Source organism: Mesitornis unicolor, unplaced genomic scaffold, assembly GCF_000695765.1.
Source record: "Mesitornis unicolor isolate BGI_N332 unplaced genomic scaffold, ASM69576v1 scaffold7471, whole genome shotgun sequence".
NCBI classification, from domain to species: domain Eukaryota; kingdom Metazoa; phylum Chordata; class Aves; order Mesitornithiformes; family Mesitornithidae; genus Mesitornis; species Mesitornis unicolor.
The window spans coordinates 37,161-57,355 of record NW_010164379.1 but is presented as its reverse complement, the minus strand read 5'-3'; the positions used below and the strand labels follow the sequence as shown (position 1 = coordinate 57,355).

Sequence of the window (20,195 nt, the reverse complement as noted above, 5' to 3'; positions counted from 1 at the left end):
TTCCAACCGAGCGATTCTGTGATTCTGTGGGACCGTGCAGCTCCCAGCATGAGCCCCCCACTGCATCCAGGGCCCGATTAACCCCCCCTGTTGGGCACACTGGTAACTAGAGACCATGCCTATGTGGCTTCACCTGCAAGCATGAGAAGAAATGCGGTTGTCTGCATGGTCCAGTGCTGGCTGGGAGGATGCTGTGGATTCTCCAAAACTGGTGCTGGGCACCAGAGTGTGTGAGGATAGGGTGGGATCAACGAGCTCCTCTACCACCCCTGTCTGCTGGCAAGGCATCTCCTCAGGCAGTCGGGAGCGTTGCGGATCGCTGGGTGAGGTGGCTCTCCAAAAACAGTGAGAAAAAGGACTTTGAGCTCCCCGGGGAAAGGAGCAGGGGTGCTGACCTGTGCCTCCTGTCCCCCACAGCAGCAGAGGCGGGAGAAGGAGCTGCGGAAGCAGCAGGAGCGGGAGCAGCGGCGGCACTATGAGGAGCAGATGCGGCGGGAGGAGGAGCGGCGACGTGCAGAGCACGAGCAGGTAACCTGGTGGGAGCGGATTCCTCTTCCTCTAATCAGAAATTTTTCTCATGAACACTCATATTTTCTGCCACTTGAGAGCAAATTGCTTAATTGTTAACGCTGCGTGTGTCACTTTCCACTGCTGTTGTTTATGTCTGTATGGATCCACTTGCTGGCCCACGGGTGTGGAGACACTTGATGCAGGTTTTTCCCACCCACTGGTTCCTGGGGTGGGGTTCTGAGGTATTCCCAGTTAATGTTTGCCATTTCCCAGCAGTTTTCACTCTTTACCCTCAGAGTGGCAGACATCCTGGGCTCTTCGGGCAGGGATGGAGGGTGTCTTGGTTGATCGATAGATGCCAGCTTTCAGGTGGGATGGATGCGGGTGTCCATGTCATTCTCCTTCCTCTTGGGAAACACTGTCTCTTTTACCTTCTCTCTCTTTTTCCTTTGATCCTTGCTGCCCATGTCTCCAGGAGTACATCAGGCGACAGTTAGAGGAGGAGCAGAGACAGTTAGAGATTCTGCAGCAGCAGTTGTTGCAGGAGCAAGCGCTACTTCTGGTAAATGAGAGGCCCAGGCCATGCTTGCCGCTTCCTGTCCCGGTTGCGTCTGCATGTGCCCACATGCACCCATGTCCCCTGAGTGCCTCCCGCCACGCCGAGATGCGGGGGATGCTGTGGTCACGAGCATGCCCCAGTTCCCCCGCCGCTGCTTCGGGCTGGGTCCGCTCGCGCTGCGTGCCTCTCCTGTTGCATCCCTTCCGTGGCATTGGCGTGCTTGTGCCTTCGGGAGAGGAGCAGCCCTCTTTGCTGCCGCATGGTTTTGGAGGCTGTTGGCAGAATGTTGGAGTGCGGCCGAGCTGTCACGTCCCTACACCTTGCAAACCCACCCTGCCCTGTGGGTTTTCATGTTCTGAGTGAAGGCTTCTGTTTTAATTTCCTCACAGGAACGCTGTGTATTCCCTCTCATGCTGTTTGCGTTCTAAATGTCCTCTTTTTAAATTTAATTTCTTTTGGAGTTACCCTTTTTTTAAATGCTTGTAGCTGTTACTCTCACAGTATTTTCTTTTAATCTTCAGGGATTATTCTTTTTTTTTCTCTTGCTATTAATTTTATACAGGGAAAAGAAAAACCCTCATACAAGCCCTTGCCTTTTTAAAAAGGCCCTTTCAAAATGATTTACTCATTAAACCTCATAGAGCTGTAGGGATTCAGAAAGATCATACGGTTGGCTCTGTTGTGCAGCCCTTCCCACGAACAGTAAATTGGTCCTACAGAGGACTTGGCTTCAGTTGGGTTTTGCCTGACCGGGGGGGAGGGGGGTGTTTGGCACCTCATCGGACTTATCCTTTGTTCTTCCCATCCAGAAAAATCTGGGCAAAATCACTGGTAACTCCTAAATGGATGTCTGAGCCCCCAGGGGTCCCACAGAATTTCCCCAGTCCTGGCACTTCACCAGCTGCACAGTGCTGATGCTGGTGTCACAACTCTGAATCTGTGGGCTCTATCCCTCCAACTGCCTCTCCCCCAGGATGCTTTACAGCTCAGTCCCCAAAGCCTTTCAAACCCATGAGCTTTGCCAGAAAACAGCTTTTCAGATACTCGGGCCCCATTTTCCACCCCAACTGATAAACCTGCGGTCTGCGGCCCTGCGTGTCCGCCCTGTCCATGCACCCGTGTCACTGTGTTTTCTCCTGGGCAGGAGTACAAGCGCAAGCAGCTGGAGGAGCAGCGGCAGGCAGAGCGGCTGCAGCGCCAGCTCCAGCAGGAGCGGGACTACCTGGTGTCCCTGCAGCAGCAGCAGCAGCAGCAGCGGCAGGACCAGAGGCCAGCAGAGAAGAAACCCCTCTACCATTACAAAGAAGGGATAAATGCCAGCGAGAAGCCAGCATGGGCCAAGGAGGTAGGCAAGAGCGAGGAGCATGGTGATGCTCGTCTGCATCTGCAGGGCTGGGCACACGGTTCGGTCCAAAATATGGATGGCAGATTGCGCTCTGCTGGGTCGGCTTCCAGCAGATGCCATTAACTGTGCTGGAAGCACTCCCAGTTCAATGCAATGTGTGTGCATCTGCGTGTACATTTGTGCAAGCAAAGGGAGCAGAGGAAGGAGGTTTTTCCATGAGGGTGTGCAGGGAGGAGGATGGATCCCTCCCGGAGGGGTTCAGCCATAGTTGGGGACTTGTGGACATGCCAGGAGCTCCTGATGCTCCTCCCTTGGATGTCCACAAGTCTGCTCAGGGTCAGGAGTGATGGCAAGGGTGGTTGTACAGGGTTCTTTGCTGAGCCTTGTTCTGTTCCCCATAATGAAGCGGGAACCAGCCAGCTTTTCCTCCCATGCTCAGGGCTGGATCTCTTGGGGTTGCTCTTCTTTCATGGTTTTCAGAAAAGCAAGCCATGCTGCCAATTTTTTTTTTATCTCCAGAAAAAAAGAGGGAATTGTTGTAACGGTGGTGAGATCTTGAATATTAATTATTGCCTAGCTGAACAGTCTCAAAAAGATGAAGATGTGCATTGTCACAGTGCAGTTTCAGGATCACGTGCAAACACAAAGAAAGTGTGTTTAATCTCCTTAATCTCTTTGTGATGGCTCCAGTAAGACTGGTGCCCACTCTTGCTATTACTTTTTCTAAAGTTCTTTGTGTTTAGTTGGTTTAATTTTGTAACCCTACTCCTAGGCAGAAAGATCTTTTAGTAACTCAATCATTCTTCCTGCTAAACAGGGTCGCTGCTCTGCTGCCAAATGTCTGCACCCTTTCATCCTGGCAGAGATGCGATGTGCATCCAACATGTAGTTGTTTTTCAGTCCTTCCTCTTGACAGCCCTCACCTGCATCCACAATACCTGCAAGCATCAGACGCTCAAGAAATTCAGTCAGCTGTCCATTGCTAAGCAAAGACCAGTCATACAAACAGTTCAGAGACAGATGTCGGTGTCAAAAACTCTTTTCACTTCTTAGGTTTCTCCTTCTTTCTGATGTGGTCATCAGAGTCTTCTGGTGCCGATGTGCCAGAAAATTTATTTTCATGGAGTTGCAGCATCATTCTCCAGCCCTTCCAGTGGAAGAGGAGGTTTGGTAGATGTGTCTGCGGATGAAATGTTCCAGATGTGCTGAGTCACCTCTGACGGGAGAGTCTTCTACCTCGTTGGTGCCTCTGTGGCTTTCTGCAGCACTGGGTCTTCACTGCCCATCTGCAGAAGTGCTGAGAGTAGGCAGCAGGCAGGAAAAAGGGAGTAAACTCTTCACTTTTATTGTCTGGTTTTAAATAAATCCTCCAGAGCGTTGCTAAAGTACCTCTAGTGCTGTCTTCAAAACTATAACAAAGATATATAAAAAGTAATCTTATTCTTTATCTGGGGTGCAGGAGAGAAGTGCTGGATTTAGCTTTCCATTTCAAACTCAAAGGCCTATTTCCTTTATTCTGTGGAGGAGTTGTCTTTTTTTGATGCCATCACTGGAAGTGGGGCGTTGGGAACTGCACAATGTGAATAAGAGCGGCAGAATGTGGCCTTGTACCTTTTGCTGAAATCAGGGAAGATGGGGTTTCCCGTTGTTTGGGAACATCTCCAACTTCCACCAATTAGCTCTCCAAACCATTTATTCTTTACCTGTGTCACTCTGACTAATGAAATGCTCAAAGCAGCAACTGTGCCATATTTATCCTCTTGAGAGTTGTAGTTTGAAGTACTGCCTTGAACTGATGTTCCCTTGGGAACTTCCCAAAACTACTTCTCTTCCCTCCATCCCCTGTTTTATCTACTGCATAGTCCCACTTTTAGCACAATTTAGCTACTTTGCTGCATGTGTTGAAGAACCATCCTTGCTGACTGTACAGATAGTCAGACTTGCACTGATTCTTAACCAGCCTACCATGGTTGTTGCTATAGTTTAGCAATTCCCGTACTCAACCCATACAACGCTAATTTAACAGAAATACTGAGACTTTATTTTCCTTTGGGAACAAGGAAAAGACAAGTCCAGTGCTCAGCCTACAATTTCTGGAGGCTCTCCAGATGTTATTGGGATATTCCCTGAGCATCTTGCCTGGTATCCTGTATCGTCCTTGTTTTTATACTGTTTGGTTTCAAGTCTCCTCTCTCAGGATCTTGATCATCACAGCTGAGTTCTCCTGATGCGGTGTCCCTCCCTGCTTTTCATACCTCTCCTTTGTGCACTTATTCTCCCATCTCACCCATCTTCACATGGAAGACCCTGCAGAAATGGGGTAAAGCATAAAGGTGAGGCTGTGCGCGCTCACATTGTGGTTATGTCCCTGGATCCCCTTGTTCAGGGACCGGCCTGTTGGTAAAAACCAAGCTCTAGGTTAGGAACTGGGCTGTGCTGCGTCTTTCATAGCTTCCCCGAAGCACAAACATTTATCTTTTTTTATGCTAAACAAAGCAGTCTGATCAGATATTCTCACCAACACATGTGGGTACACACCCCCATCTACTGTTCCTCCTACTTATCTTCTTGTGGATGAAGAGTTGGCCGCTGGATATTAACTTGGGATATAGCTTGGGTGGCACATCTCTTCTTGCAATCGAGGACTAGCTGGGCCTTTTCAGACATCATGCGGGGACCCTCTGATGATCCAGCCAGGGACGTAACATTAGCACCCCAAGCAGTAATACTGTAATTAGCAGCTCTCTCTGTTACTGACCCTTCTGCTATAGACCAGTATTTGCTAAAATAAATCCTGCAGGTAGCCAGATCTAACTTCTCAGTGACAAAGTGCTTGCAGCTTGGTCAGCTGAAGGACAGGTTTGGGCAAGTTTACACCATACATGGCCATGGATAGAGGAGGGGACACGTTTAATTGGACATTTTCCATGTAGTGGCTGGGTCCTGCAGTGTTTTCCCGCAGCTCAGCTTCCCGGGGGCTCGGGACTCAGCTGTGTGTCATGAGCCATGCTGTTCTCTGCACCAGCCAATGTGCACGTCAGCTCCTCCTTCAGTCCCCATGGCTTTTATCCTTCTTTTGCTTCGAAGTGAGATGTTAAAACGTTAGCAGTCTTCCACTGGGACATGCACAGAAGCTGCTAAGGAAGTTTCCTGTTTGAGAGGAATCTTGAGTTCAATTAGAGATGACTGGAACTGGAGCGATGATTAATTCCTTCAGGGGTTTGCTGCTTTTTCGCCCCCTCTCCGCTTAATGGTGGAGTCAGAAAGGCTCCATGAAGCACAGCTGGAGAGTCCTGAGAGCATCCTCTGCTGTGCTGGTGCAACAAAGTGCTAGCAGGAAGATGCTGGCAGTGGGAAACCAAGCGCCTTTCTCCTTCCCAATACAACATCCCCATTCCATCGCTCTCCTTGTTCTCCTCCATGCAAGCTTTGAAGTCCTCCATAACAAGCGGCGCATTGTGGCTTGGTGGCATGCTGGGGGCACCTGCAAACAGCCAGAGGAGTCGGCAGCAGCACTGTCTCTGCCTGCTGTCGTTCCTGATGAGGCTTGGCCAATAAGCAGATGTACTGGCCCAAGCCTGTGACCCAGCGCTCATGCTGGTCCAGAGGAAGGTCTCCTTCCCACCCTGCTCTTCTTCCTTCCTTGCATCCACTCTCATGGACATCGCTGAACTGAGCTCTGCATGGCCTCTGCTCACCAGTGCGCAGCTCCTGGGGAAGTTGTGAAGTCAGTGGCCCAGGTGGTCCCACAGGAACTGGGAAAGAAAGAGTCCATAGCACAAATCCCTTACCTAATTTTTACTCTGACTCCTGCTTATTATCTGAAAGGGGAAAAGATTAATTTTTATTAATATAATGGCTCCTTTGTGTTGTGTATATTTATTTGCTTAAAGAAGAGCTGTGGTTCTTTCAAAGCAAATCTGTTTTATAGATTGCTTTTGAACATGACATTGAATATGATGGAATCAAGACATGCTAAGGGTATTTAATATGTTAATGGTACATAAATTAAAATATACATCAGCTCTCGAGCTATTAAAAATCCTGCATAGCATATGCTTCATGAGTATCAATGCACACAGTCTGACTGCAGGAGCACCCAGAGTGCTTGAATGCCTGTGTTAGCTGAAACCACCGTATTTCCATCAAGAGTAACTGAAAGCAGTGGGCTTTGGGTTTATTTCTCTATCAGTAATAGAGGCTTTTCCTTTCGATACATGACAAGGTGCCAGACTTGCTAAATCTAGATCAAAGCCAGCCTTTTTCTGGCTGCCATGTTTATTTTTTTATATAGATTGAACAGAACCACTCGTGCTGGTGTTTATAGTAGTGAAGGATAAGGGCCCCCTTGTTTAACAATACGTTTGAGAAGAATACATTTGATCATACAACCTATATGATATACCTAAAGAGAAAAGAGCTTCATATATATATGTGTGTTGAATGTATACATAAATGCAACTGAAAACCTTGGTTTTCAGTTGAAAACGGCTTTTTATGGGGCATTCACCCACTGTTCCTGTGTTGCCGCAGGTGGAGGAGCGCTCCCGGCTCAATCGCCAGAGCTCGCCGGCCATGCCCCATAAAGTGGCCAACAGGATTTCTGACCCCAACCTGCCTCCTCGGTCGGAGTCTTTCAGCATCAGCGGTGTGCAGCCAGCCCGGACCCCACCCCTGCTCCGACCCGTGGACCCGCAGGTAATGGTGCTTCCCCCAGCAGGCTCACATACCGAAGCCAGGATGCTGGGGGTGCTGGTAAGGTAACAAGAAAAAGAGTGGTTTAAAGGGAAATAGTGTCCTGCTCCCTGGTTTCTCAGCCTTAAGCGTATTCGTGAGTAAGAGCAGCATTTACATTCATGAATGGATTCCTCTTGTCACCTCCATGTTAAAAACATCATGCTGGTTTATACCTTCCTTTGAAGCATCACGTACTGGTTACTGCCAGAAACAGGCTGGAGGACCGAGAGGAACTGCTGGTCTGGTCCAGCGCAGCAGTTGCTCTGTTCCTCTTTGGATCTGATTTATGTAAAGGACTAAAAATCCATAGCACCTGGTGCAAAAGACCTGGGATGCTTTGATGCCGAGATCATCACAAAGAGGTTTTGTTTTCTTTGCTGCTTTAATTCAAAGTTTTGTTTTGTTTTTCCATTGAGTTGACATCAGTCACAAACACATCTGGAGAGGGCATAGATCACCATGACCGTCTGAAAATTCCTCCGAGCCATGAGGTCTGTGAGGACTCTGCCACCAAAAGCTTTGCACTGGGTGTCAGTGCTGGCTCTGGTCCAGGCCCAGGATGTTCTCTTGCAGAGCCACAGACCAGTGGGGATTTCAGGGGGAAGTACAAAGCCTTTGCTCCATGTCCACATGGGCTTTCCACGGGAAAACGTGCCAACTAAGTGCCATCCACGTGTGGCATGCGCATCTGTAGGTCAGCAGTACAATGCCAGCTTTAAGCAAAACATAGGCAGGAAAGCCCTGCAACATACAGCTCTTTTCCCCCCATTGTACTTCGTTTGTGTATTTTGGGAAGTGGGTAAAACCCCACTTCAGTGTAATCTCTCTGGCTCACCAAATACTTTTCAGTGTATTGGACCTTTTTGTTGACCTATATTGTCAACAGCTACAGAGACTTGTGCTTGGTAATAAAATACTAATGAAAAAGTTACTTGAAACCCGGAGACCCATGTAAATGTATGCATACGTACACATATATACATGATACTTGTAAATGTGTACATAGAAACGTGTGTAGAAATATCAAATAAAAGTTACAACCCCACTGTATCAAAGGAGTGCAGCTTCACAGGGTCCTGGGAAGAAGCTCTGTTTTCACAAACTCTAGCTTTGTGAATTTCTGAGAGTTCCCAAAACAGATGTCAGTATTCCTTTCACTTGCATCCCTTAGATCTGTAGGGCTGATCCATGGGATAAGGGCTACCTAGACCTATAGAAACTCATGCCTCAAGATACTTTTTTTAAGCCATCTATGCCTCAGAATTCCTGACGCTTTTTAAAATTATTATTTATTATCGTTTCCTTCTTTTTTTTTTCCCTTCATTTTTAACAAGGAAGATCCATGCCAAACCTCATTAGCATAACCTTAGAGGTGCAGGCATAGGAGCTGGAAATTCAGTGAGCAGCAGGCAGAGCCTGGGGCGGACACAGCGTGTGCGGGTCTGGCAGGAGAGGTCCGTCCTGGTACCTGCAGTTTGGCGTGGGGCTGGCGGTACTGCAGCACCGTGCGCCCGCAGGAGCGGGCAGGACTGAAGCGTGGCTTTGACTTGGGCATTTGCCTGATTTTAAAAGGCTGTGCTGCACGAGTGTGATTTTTAATCGATCTTGCGATGAAGCAATATAAGTCAGAAGTTCCTGAAAACAAGGCAGTGCTGATCTCAAACTGAGGGGGCTTTTTAGTGCATCAGAAGTGCTAATCAAATTTTTTTTTTAAATCAAATTTTTAAATATTTTTTTTAATTCCTTTTTTTTTTCCATTTTGTACTGATAGTTCTGTTTTGACTTGGTGCTTAGATTCCACATCTGGTCACTGTGAAATCCCAAGGAAGCTCCTTGTCTGGGTCTCAGTCACTGCATGAACAGCCTGCAAAGGGACTGGCTGGGTTTCAGGAGGCTCTGACGGTGACCTCTCACCGCACTGAGATGCCAAGGCAGAACTCGGACCCCACCTCAGAAAACCCTCCTCTGCCCCCTCGCATTGAAAAGTTTGACCGAAGTTCTTGGTTACGGCAGGAGGAAGACATTCCACCAAAGGTAACACTATCACTCCTCGCTTTCAGCACGTCAAAGAGCCAACCCTGCAGTTAAATCCCCATGGATGGTGCTGCACTCAGCACCTCTGGCAAAGCAGAGTGGGCAGGACTGACCCCATCCCTATGGCTCCTTGGTGGGTACTGACCTGCCCAGCGGCTGTGTTTCCCCAGGCAGGATTTGCACGAGATGCTGGGAGCTGCTCTGAGGTCCACTAACAGCGCTGCAATGTAGTGTCGCCCTCCAGCAAAGAAAGTTCTCGAGCCTGGACAGAGGCCAAAATAAATTAATTTCTCCTTTCCTTAGGATAAAAAACCCCAATCTTCTGTTTAAATAGAATTATAGGAACATAAAATTTGTCATACTCAATAAGTTGGGTCCTTTTTATCTGGTATCGTGCCTCCAGTTACAATCAATATTTGATGGAAGACTTGTAAGGGCTCCAGCAGCTTTATGCCTTCATTGACGTTTTGGCAGTGTCTGACAGTACCTCTTTAATTAAGACTCTTCTGGACCAGTATTTCGATCTCATTGTTTATACGCCTTCATTTTGGAAGAATTATAACTTGGCCATTAAAGTTCCCCTTCCAGTGAATCAGTGCTCAGCCTGGGAGGACTTTTACAGAGAAAAAAATATTACCAGTTGATTAGTGACAGTAGGACAGTATTTGTCCCCAGTTGAGAGGCAGTTTTTCTGTGTATTAACAAAGTAAGTGACTTGCCTTTTTAAGAGCAAAATACCAGCTAAGCCTCCCTGTGCAAGGAATCTCTGGTGGCACGTCACGGGTGTTAATAATATTCCTATTTCTGCTGCCACCAAGTGATAGGAGATGTTGGTGATTTCTTAAGAGGAAAACAAGTCAGAAGCTCCTGGAGTTGCTCATGTGCTTTGCTCCTCAGTAGTGCAGAAGGGCGGCTGCCTGGCTTTAACCCAGTTTTGAGAAACCCCTTGCAATGTAAGGTTGGCTTTTGCCTGGAGTCCTTTGAGAAGAGCATCTCTTAACTGCAGTAATGTGCTACGCGGTGAGACCACAGCACCTGCTCCTTGGAAAAAAAGCTGTTTTCCAGCACTGTGGAGTATTTTCCCCCTCAACTAAGGGAACGTGAGCTGTGGAAGGGTTCCCTACCAGATCACATTTAAGGCCGTCACGTTGGCAGTAATACCCATGAGGAGTCTGACTTCACATTTTAGTGCCCGAAATGGGTTTGATGTGTTTGTAAGTGGGATTGAAAGGATTGCCCTGTGAGGCAGGGCCAGCTGTCTCTGTGCTCCGGGGTCTTGTTTCTGCCAGTGCTTATGGCTGGATGCTTCAGAGGAAGGTAAAAAACTCCCTAAGTCCTGGCTGCAGAGTACCCTACCCAGGAGGGAGATTGCTTTTTAATGAGACAAGCTGTAGCTAGCGATGCCACAGAATATAAAGCTCGCTCACTCTCTAGATCTTTTTATCTTGCCTAACATAACTATGTGTTTATCCTGGAAAAAAAAAAAAAACCCTAATCCTTTTTTGCTAATCCCGCTGAGCCCTTGGCCTCTCTGTTACCTGGTGCAAGGTATTGCAAGGTGAGTATCATCGTGCCTCTCCATGTCAGCCTACGCTGTGGGGGGATGAGACCCCTCAGGGGTCACCCACCATAGCACCTGCTTTGGCTTTGGGGTTCTGCTGTCAGCTCTGGTCCTGCCAACAGCGAGGTTTTGGCAGCGGCATCTGAAGCTCAGCGAAGGTCACAGGGTTTAATTGCAAACATTGGGTGGATCAGGCTGGATCTTTCTGCTATCCAACCCTGTTGTCTGTCCAGCAATCAACACCACCTCTCTGCTGGCATGTGTTATATCTGAACTAGAGATGCAAAAAACTCCACTGTGGCTGCTGAAATGCACTTCAGCCTGAATTTTACCTGAAAAACTACTTTTTTGGGTTTTGTTGGATACAAACTATATATATATGTGTGTGTGTGCATACATTCATTTCTGCAGAAGTAAATGCCCTGTTTGGTGTTGGCAGGGCTGCTCCGTGTGTGCTGCTCAGGGCTCCTCTGCCACGAGCATCCCTGTCCGCACCTTTGCAGCTTGTTTCTCTCTCATACTCGGGTGATTACTTCTACAAGCCAAGTGCTTTGTGTTTTACAATTGCTGTAACTACTGTCTCTCAGTGGGAAATCAATTGCAAATTAAATCTTAAGGCAGTGCTGAAAGGTGATGTCTCAGATGAGCCAAGGGCTCCATGACGTGGTGGGACAGACTGGGTGACGGTGAATGTCTCTGTTCTTTTCCAGGTGCCTCAACGAACCACTTCCATATCCCCTGCTCTGGCGAGGAAGAACTCCCCGGGCAATGGCAGCGCCCTGGGGCCCCGGCTGGGCTCCCAGCCCATTCGGGCAAGGTAGGGACACCGAGGGGGACGGGCAGGTGTGACCCTGGCATGGTACTGCCTGTGTTGATCTTGGCATCGCCCAGATGGGGAGCCCAGCATGGGCTGGGATTTAGTCCTGCTCTTGCTGACTGGTAGCAACACGAGATTTGTGATGTTTCTCTTGTAGCTGGGATGAACTTTTGCATTCATTGGTACTTCGTACCAACATCAAGTGCTTGGATCACTGCAGGTTTAGCTACTGGGTTGAGTACATTCCTGAGCATCACAGGGTTTGGAGGTGGATGCTGGATCTGCTGCTCTGGGGTCAGACAGGAATTTGGGTGCTCCCTTTAATGGAATTAGATTCTGGTTCTCCCAGTGTCACCTCTTGCATATTAAGGGGATCCATATAAGCCAGTGGGGAGGTTTCGGTGCTACATACCATACATTTCCTATACATTAGAGTAGGTTTTCACAGATAATGACTGAGGAATGTTGCCAGGAACAGACACTGATACAGCTTGGTGAAATCTGTGGATGTAGATCAAGGATTAAATTCCTTTCATCTTCCTAGGACTAGAGCCTTTAGCTGAGCCAGATGCATCTCTCCAGCACAGTGGTGTGCAGGGCACGCTTGTAGCACACCAAAGAAGGATGTTGCACCACATCTGACGTCTTCCATGTCAGAGCTATCTCTGGGCATGTTTAAAATGAGCAGGGAAGTTGACAGCTTCTGCTCAGAGCCAGCTGGAAAAAACGTGGCTTAGTCACACCAGGGCTTGTATCTGGTTTGCAGAGCACCATGGGCAGATCAAGACCTCAGAGAGGCAAATCTCGGGGTAAATACGTGCTCCGCGTAGCCTCGCATGATGGAGCTTTTTGCTTTCTACTTCCTGCCTTGTCCCTTTAGGGTGAGGCCCGAAGATGAATGCTGGGGTGTTCGTAGCCAGGTACAGTCAGTTTTCAGCATACATCTTTCTTTCCAGCTCAGTGCCCCAGCCATGCATCAGGAAACTCACATACAGTGGGCAGGAGCTTAGGGTAGCCAGCATGGGTAGCAGAGGGAGGATGGACCTTTTTTGCTGTTGTTGTTTTTAAATTAGACCAAAAACATTCATATCATGGTTGGTTCCTCTTTATTGCTTAAGGCTGAAGCATTTTGAATTCTGAAAATGTTGTTCTTTTAATTAGCTGTTGCTTGAAGGACAATTTAAAATGCAGAGGGATATTGGACTGCCTAGTCCTAAAAAGTGATGGTATGGAAAGTAAAAAGGGTAACGGGAGTCTGTGGTATTCGTGTTGAAGGTTGCCCAGTGTTTTCTTCAGCCTCCCAGTCTCAGTCCTGGGTACCTTTTACTCAGTACAGGTAAATGCATTAGTGTTATTTTATTTAAATACGTTTCATGAGTTAATTTAGCTGAGGACATGTCAGCTGTACAACATGAGCTGCAGGCCTTCAGTTTGATGAAAACTGGAAATTATTAACGTGCTACCATGTCCATTAAACTAAGTATTCAGTGAAATGGTGTCACATTTAATTTCTCTCACAGCAGTGTAGCAGTTTTACTTTTTAACCACTTGTCTTACTGGTTCTTGATTCCTCCCATTCATAAATGTAAATGTTATTAAAATACGCTTTCTCTTATTTTTCACCCTATTGTAACAAATGAGGGGATATTTCCTTGCACACAGAAAGTTACTGTCTTGCTCTCATAATTTTAATGCCCACCTGCAAGATAACACTAGGCAGGGATTTTATATAATATCTGTGCTAGGCAGTGTCCAGACGATGCTGCCAGGGACCCCATTATGGCAGTAGGCCTTTGCATAATGTAGCACTATGACCACATCACTTTTATGTATGCAAAGTCCTAATTGGACTTGATGGAGAAAGGTTTCTATGCATTTTAACAGGACTTTGAAAAATAAGATCATTTAACTGAAATATTGTCTAAAACCAAGTCGCATAACTCTGCATGAGCATGTCTTATGTCATTTCAGTGCCAAATAAGAATTAATTTCCTAAAGGCATCTAATAGCCAGAGAGATATTAGTCACTCTTGGTGTATCAAGGATGCTTTTTATTCTAGAGTTATGTATGTTCACAAGGGTGAGAGAAATCAAGGAAGAAAAGTGGTTATCTGATGCAAGTTTGAAGTGAAGCCATAAAAATTGGGAAGTGTGAATAAGTGGTAAAAGTGATCTGCAGCCCTGTTGCAAGCTTGAGATCCTTTCTTCACTTAAATGTTTCTTTCTCTGTCTAACAGCAATTTGCAAATTTCTGCTTTTATGATGAATATTGGTGGCTAATCCAGTTAATCTACAGGCTGAAAGGAAGTTCTGAGCTAAGGATCTTTTAATTTTTGCCAAATTTGGGAAATTAAGAGTAGAAAGCTGCTCTAGCCGATTTTTCATTATGGTTGTGGTCCACCTCCATAAAGATGTTGAGTGCCTAATTCAGCTCCCATGGATTTCAGTGGGGTGTGCAGGCTCAATAGCTTCAGAAGAGAAGACCTCAGTCCTGTCTTCTCCACCAGAGGAGATGTCTCCTCGCTGTCCCTGTCAGGGTGGGAAGGATCTGAAGCCCTGGAGGTGTATGCAGCACCATCTGACGGTGCCCCTGTCTTTTGTGCTCCTGCAGCAACCCGGACCTGAGGAGGACAGAGCCCATCGTGGAGAGCCCGCTGCAGAGGACCAGCAGTGGCAGCTCCTCCAGCTCCAGCACTCCCAGCTCCCAGCCCAGCTCCCAGGGTGGGTCCCAGCCCGGCTCCCAGGCTGGCTCCAGTGAGCGCAACAGAGTCAGAGGTGAGGGTCTTGGAAACACCCCACGGCACCAGGAGTGCTTTCTGAGGCTTCTTTGGTAAGCAGGAAGGACAAGAGGTCTGTGGTGGCATGGGAGTTTTTTTTAAAAAAACAAAAAATCAAAAGATTCATCATTTCTGAGGTACATCTGTGACCAGGTGGCCTCCTTGCCCACAGAGATGCTGACACTCCCTTTTGGCTGGATGCAGATGTAGGATGCCCATGGCAGTATGCGCTGCTCCTGTGCTCTGCTGGAGCACTGTGGTGCCACGCAGCTTGTACAGGCAGAGATGGGGGTTATGCTGTAGGGTGAAAAAAACCAAAACATTGTGTTTCCTATCTCCGTCAACCTAAGCTCACTTCTTCTGTGATGGTTTCTTTGGAAGTGTGCTTCCCTTTTTGGTGAGTTGATAATATTTTTCGGGAGCTTCATCTTTGTGCAAAGCCTGAGATGGGAGTAGAGGAGTGAATTAGCCTGTAAGAAGCTTTCTCTAAAATGTTTCCGCCAGACAGCTGTGCTGACGCTGGGTTTATGTTCCTAGCCCAGTTTCCTCTCATCTTAGAGCCACTCTTAAAGATATTCCATTCCCCCATTTAATCGCAGTAGGAGTTGCTAAAGCACATGTAACTCATACATCTGCATTTCTGGCACAGTCACACAGTATAAATCCCCAGGGCTGAAGCACATTAAAACAAAAGCTGCCTCCATGCTTTGAATTTTTTATGACTTGGCCTTAAGATGACGTATCTGCTGTTGGAATCATCGCTCCTCTCGGTAGTCAATAAAAGGAGTTTATCACCAATTTTCCTTTTTGGTTTGGTTTTGGTTTTATTAATGAGAAGTCCTGTGACAAATAATGTCCTAGCAGTGTCAGATGCTGCAGAGCTTTTAATTTCTCACATACCAACAAATTTTGCAGAACAGATTTGTTTCTTTAGTAGAAGAAAAGAGCAGCAACACTGCAAGAGGGCTGTCAGTAGAGGCTGGGCTGGATTATGGCTTCTGTTGCTGTGTTGATGGAGACTTCTTGCAGTGACAGGCAGGCAGAGAGGAGCAGAAGGGTTTTTCAGGACAGCGGAAGCAAAATGATGATGAAGCCCCTGCACCTGGCCATCCCAGGCAATGGGATGCAGTGACAGCTTTTGGCATCATTTTAATTCCCACTCTCTCCACTTGCCTTTCACCCAGGGAACGCCAAGCCTGAGGGGTCCCCTGTGCTCTCCCATGAGCCTGCCAAGGTAAAGCAGGAAGACAACAGGGACGTGACACGACCGAGCCGACCCGCTGTGAGTCTGAAATTATTTCCCATGGGAATGTTGCCAGCTGGCTTGGCCATGTTTCCCTTGAGTGCGATAGCACAACTGCAGGGACCCCAAAAAAGAGGCTAGTACCATTGCTCCTCCAGTGGAGAGACTGGAAAGTAGTGGTACAATGAGAGCCCATGGGATATTTGAATGCTTAAGAGAGTGCATGAGTTTTGATTGGGGGCCCAAGTCTAGGGGAAAGCACTTAAGCATGTGTTTTCATGGGAAGCAGATGCTTAAGGGCTTTGCTAGCTTGGGCGCGGAGGTTGCCGATGGCACATTGTTGTGTTCCGTGCTGCATGTCCCCCGCAGCAGCCCGGCGGAGGAAGGCTCTGCTCGGGAAGGCTGGGCCACTGGCCCCCAACAGCCTGCACAGCTTAAAACCAAACCCCGTAGTGCTCTCCGTACACTCCCGTTCTAGTATTCTGAGCAAAATCTCATCCAAAATGTTTTCTTCTGGTTTAATGCTGTTGACATTTGTATTTTAAAACTGCAGAGTCGGCCTAATAATGAAATGAATTTCCACTGCTTCTCTTTTTTAATGTGTATTAATGTTTTGTTGATGTTGTTTTTCTCTCTACACTCCACAGCGTTGAGCTAACAATTCTAATTTTATTTCTAACCTGCTTGCCCTTCCTCTGGCTTTTTCCTGTCCCGATCTGTTTCCTCTGATGCTGATTATTCTTCCTTTACCCACAGAGCTATAAGAAAGCTATAGATGAGGTTAGTGATATCTTTTCTCAGTGGGTCATGCCTATGCAAGGTTGACTAGTTAGTGCTTAACACTGAACCGGGTTGTCTTGGTGCTGACGTTGAAAAGGTGGCGATGCAATCGTGGGTGAGAAGGGAGACCGAACGATTGCGTTTCGGCGCGGGGAGGGGAGCGGCACTGCCGGCGCATTCTGCTCGGCCGTGGGCTGCCCGAAACCCACTGGCCACACCACTTGCATGGAGGCCGTGGCGAGCAGCGCCCCAGCAAAGGCTGCAGCTGTTGTTCGGCATCTTTGAAAGAAAAAGAGCAAGAGCAGAGGTCTCTTGTGCCAGTGGAGGTGGCCCGGGCAGTCTGCACCACTCAGCACATTCTGCTCTCAGCTATAGCCCCCTCGCCCACTGATTTCAGTGGAGCCATCGAGTGGTATTTGAAATGTGATTTAAGCCTAATTCTAACAAAGGCTCTTGACAAATAAAGGAGAACAGAGCAGTGGAAGACAGCAGGTAATTCATTCTCATGGAGCAGAGCTTCAGCTGTAAAGACAGAATCAGCAGAGCCTGCTCGGATGTTGATGGGCAAGGCTGGTCTTCATCCATCCTTTTAAATAGGAGTCCTGAATTACGCCTTTTACACCACACAATAATATTTTAAAAATGCGCACGTCTGGCGATGGTGAATGTTTAAATGTTCACATTCCTAATTTAGCATTCAACTTGCCTCGCACGTGCATCGCTGCTCACATTCTGCTGATACCGTGGGGCTGTAATGGAAAACACCGGTATCAGCAGCCCCTCCTGCAGCCTCTTTCCTCTAAAAATAGAAGATATGAAAAAAGGAAGATGTGCTGGTTAGTTAACTTGTTCTCTTGGATAAAACATGAGCAATGAGTTTTGTTTAATGAGGTGCTTTGTTAAGAAAAAAGCACATAAATCAGTGTCTAAATAGAGGCAGCGTGTGTTCAAGTTCAATGAGCTACGTGATTTTTGGAAACCAATCTGACTTGATTCCAGCAAATATTAAATCTAAAGAAGTCTTTGTAATTAAAAATAATTAAAGATCACTGATACTGCTAACTTATGTATTATGTCACCCTCGGTAACATTTGAAACACATGTGGAACTACAGAGCACTTTCTTTCTGGTTGTCAGATTGGTTTTGGTCCAAGAACAACTCGGTGAGGCCGTTTAATCCTACAAAGTGCTCATTACTTAGAGAAAACGATAGCATCAAAGAATTAACCATCCTGAGGCAAAGCTTTAACTAGGAAACACAAGTTATCTGATGATTTTGTCTGGGAGTATTATTGCTGTTATAACTTCCAAATTAGTTATTAAAAACTAATTAAGTTGATTTTTAAAATACTTGACTCTCTTCTAGTGATGGCCAAAGAGGGTTTGAAGCAGTGTTAGAAATGGAAAGTGCAAGAAAGAAGTAATCTTCCTTGTCCATCACTGTGATAGGGAAGGCTTTAGGACTGGTCCTACACTGCAGAAAGTCTAGCTGCAATTTTAAGAGTTCTGAAATCCTGTACAGAGTTGAGAAGGCTCTAATCCAACTCAAGAGGCAACTACTCAGTAAAGAGCATCTTTTATACTCTAAAAGGAAAGCATTGTTAAGCTGCTGAAATTTTCATTTATTCTTATTTAAGAAAGGAAACAATCGTATTTTAGAAGCTGCTACAGTGCCAATTAAAATAATTAGTTGTCGTGACTGTAGATTTGACAGTATTTCAATCTCAAACATGTTAGCATTGAAAATAAAACTCTTGTAATACCACATTCTCTCTTCAACCACAATAAAGAGCTTTTCTTTAAGGTACAGAGTGTGTTTGGATTGCAAGAAGGACATATAATATCCATCACAGGCACCTGCTGAGAAGCAGGGATTGATCCTTTTGTTAAAAATCTAGCTTTTTTTGGTATACTAATATTTATGGGTCAGAACCAAAGCCCTCTGATGTTGGTGGGAGCCTCTGCTCTGCAGCAGAGGGCAGGCAGGGCAGACCTGGGAGCAGAATGTGTGGCTGTCCGTGGTGGGAGCCCGCCGGGAGGTGTGGGTCACCAGTAACCAAAGTACAGATTGCTTGCAACATATTCCTGCTTCACAATTGAAAAAGAAAAAATAAACTGGGTTTGCATCTCAGCCATAGAAGTTTTCCATCGTTTTCTTCACGTGTCGACGGGATAGGTTTTAAGAGCTCCCTTTGCAATCATAGTTAATATTGCCATAATCGCCCTGCTGGAACGGTAAACTGGAAATGCAGTAAATGAGAGTATGGCCGTAAGACAATTGTGGAATTTAGTCTTTTTCAATGAGTTTCTTTCTCCCTAATCCTTTATCTCTGACCGAATGCACTGATGCCTACCTCGGTCACTAATATAGGGAGAAATGGTAAGACTGACAATTGCGATGCTTTGTTCGTCATGTGCATGTGTTGTGCAACAGAGTTCTCTAACCCATTCTAATTCGAGCTCTCATGCTTTTCTGCCCTACTGCTTCCCCCTGCATTGCTATAAAAGCATGTAAGATAACAAAAAATCTCTTTTCTACACGGTGCCTGCCATGTTCCTTGTTTTGAAATAGCGGTGTCTATTTTATATGACTGTCGGGTCTGAGACCTCATCAAAGTCATGGTAAACTGAAAAATTATTACTAGGCTTTGGGACTGCTCCTATCTTTTTTTCTTGTTTCAAGGCTTTTTTTTTCCCTTAGCTTGTAGGCTGCCACATTTCACATAAAGTGCTTAATGGGGTCCCGCTGAGGGATTTTTTTATTATTATTTTTATTTTTTGACCGTGTGGCTGACTCAGAGCTGTGACTCCCAAGCCTGGCTCAGCTGGGTGCTTCTCCTCGTGCTCCTCCCCGCCTCTGGGCAGCCGCCCCATGGCGGAGACTCGCCACAGAAGCAGCTCTTGACGTGGGGATTGCACCTCTCCATGGGAGATGCTGTCATTGCTTCCTTCCCCAAATGCATTTATTACAGAATAAATACAATTACGGGGTCTCTTTGAGAAGTTTGAAAGAAGAGAAATTCTCCGAGCCAATCTTTGAAATGATGTTGTTTTCCAGTTTACTATGATGGTGACTGAACTTCACCTTTTCCAACAAATATAATTTTGTCGTGTATATACATATAAGTGTGTGTATATATATGCACATACACGTTCCAAACAGAGAAAGAAGAGGTTGGCTATTGATTTTTTCAGTGAGCGTAAATCAGTTTTGTTTTGTTTAATAAATGCTACATGCTACAAACATTGTCTTACGTTCGTCTCATGTTTGTAACGACTCTGTAAAGCTATTTCTTGTTGCTTGTGCTGTTAGCATTGGCTTTCGAAGAGATGTATGTGACATTCTCCTTACTTTAAATATAATAGCCATTGCTTTCTTATTTTATTGCCCCCATCCCCTTTAGGATCTGACGGCCTTAGCCAAAGAGTTGAGGGAGCTGCGCATTGAAGAAACCAATCGCCCCCTGAAGAAGGTGACAGACTACTCCTCCTCCAGCGAGGAGTCAGAAAGCAGCGAGGAGGAGGAGGAGGACGGGGAGAACGAGACACACGATGGGACCGTGCCTGTCAGTGACATCCCACGACTTATGTAAGAAGCACTTTAATCTGAGGGGGCAAACCGTGAAACCGCGATGTGTCTTGGTCTGGAGGAGCAGTAGCTGTGATATGGGACATGTCCAAAGCACGCTGGTGTTTGGTGGTTGGCACTGGGAGCAGTGTCACAGTTGTGAGAGATAATTTACTTAGATGAGCCTCTTTCCTGGTCCAAATTAGAGACACTTAATGGGAAAAAACCTGAATTATTTCTGCTGCATATTCAGTGAACTTGGAC

General features: G+C 46.5%; 1 protein-coding gene across 1 annotated transcript in view; it reads left to right on the top strand.

Moving 5' to 3' along the window:
- Positions 1-417: 417 nt before the first annotated feature.
- Positions 418-20,195, top strand: part of TNIK (TRAF2 and NCK interacting kinase) — a gene marked incomplete at its 5' end in the record, with an annotated part of 35,483 nt that continues 15,705 nt past the window's right edge. The window contains 10 exons of the mRNA XM_010194294.1: positions 418-528; positions 986-1,072; positions 2,214-2,414; positions 6,948-7,112; positions 8,946-9,185; positions 11,457-11,563; positions 14,175-14,338; positions 15,525-15,622; positions 16,340-16,363; positions 19,768-19,952. Of these exons, the coding sequence (XP_010192596.1) occupies positions 418-528; positions 986-1,072; positions 2,214-2,414; positions 6,948-7,112; positions 8,946-9,185; positions 11,457-11,563; positions 14,175-14,338; positions 15,525-15,622; positions 16,340-16,363; positions 19,768-19,952 (1,382 nt within the window). The remainder of the gene's footprint in view (positions 529-985; positions 1,073-2,213; positions 2,415-6,947; positions 7,113-8,945; positions 9,186-11,456; positions 11,564-14,174; positions 14,339-15,524; positions 15,623-16,339; positions 16,364-19,767; positions 19,953-20,195) is intronic.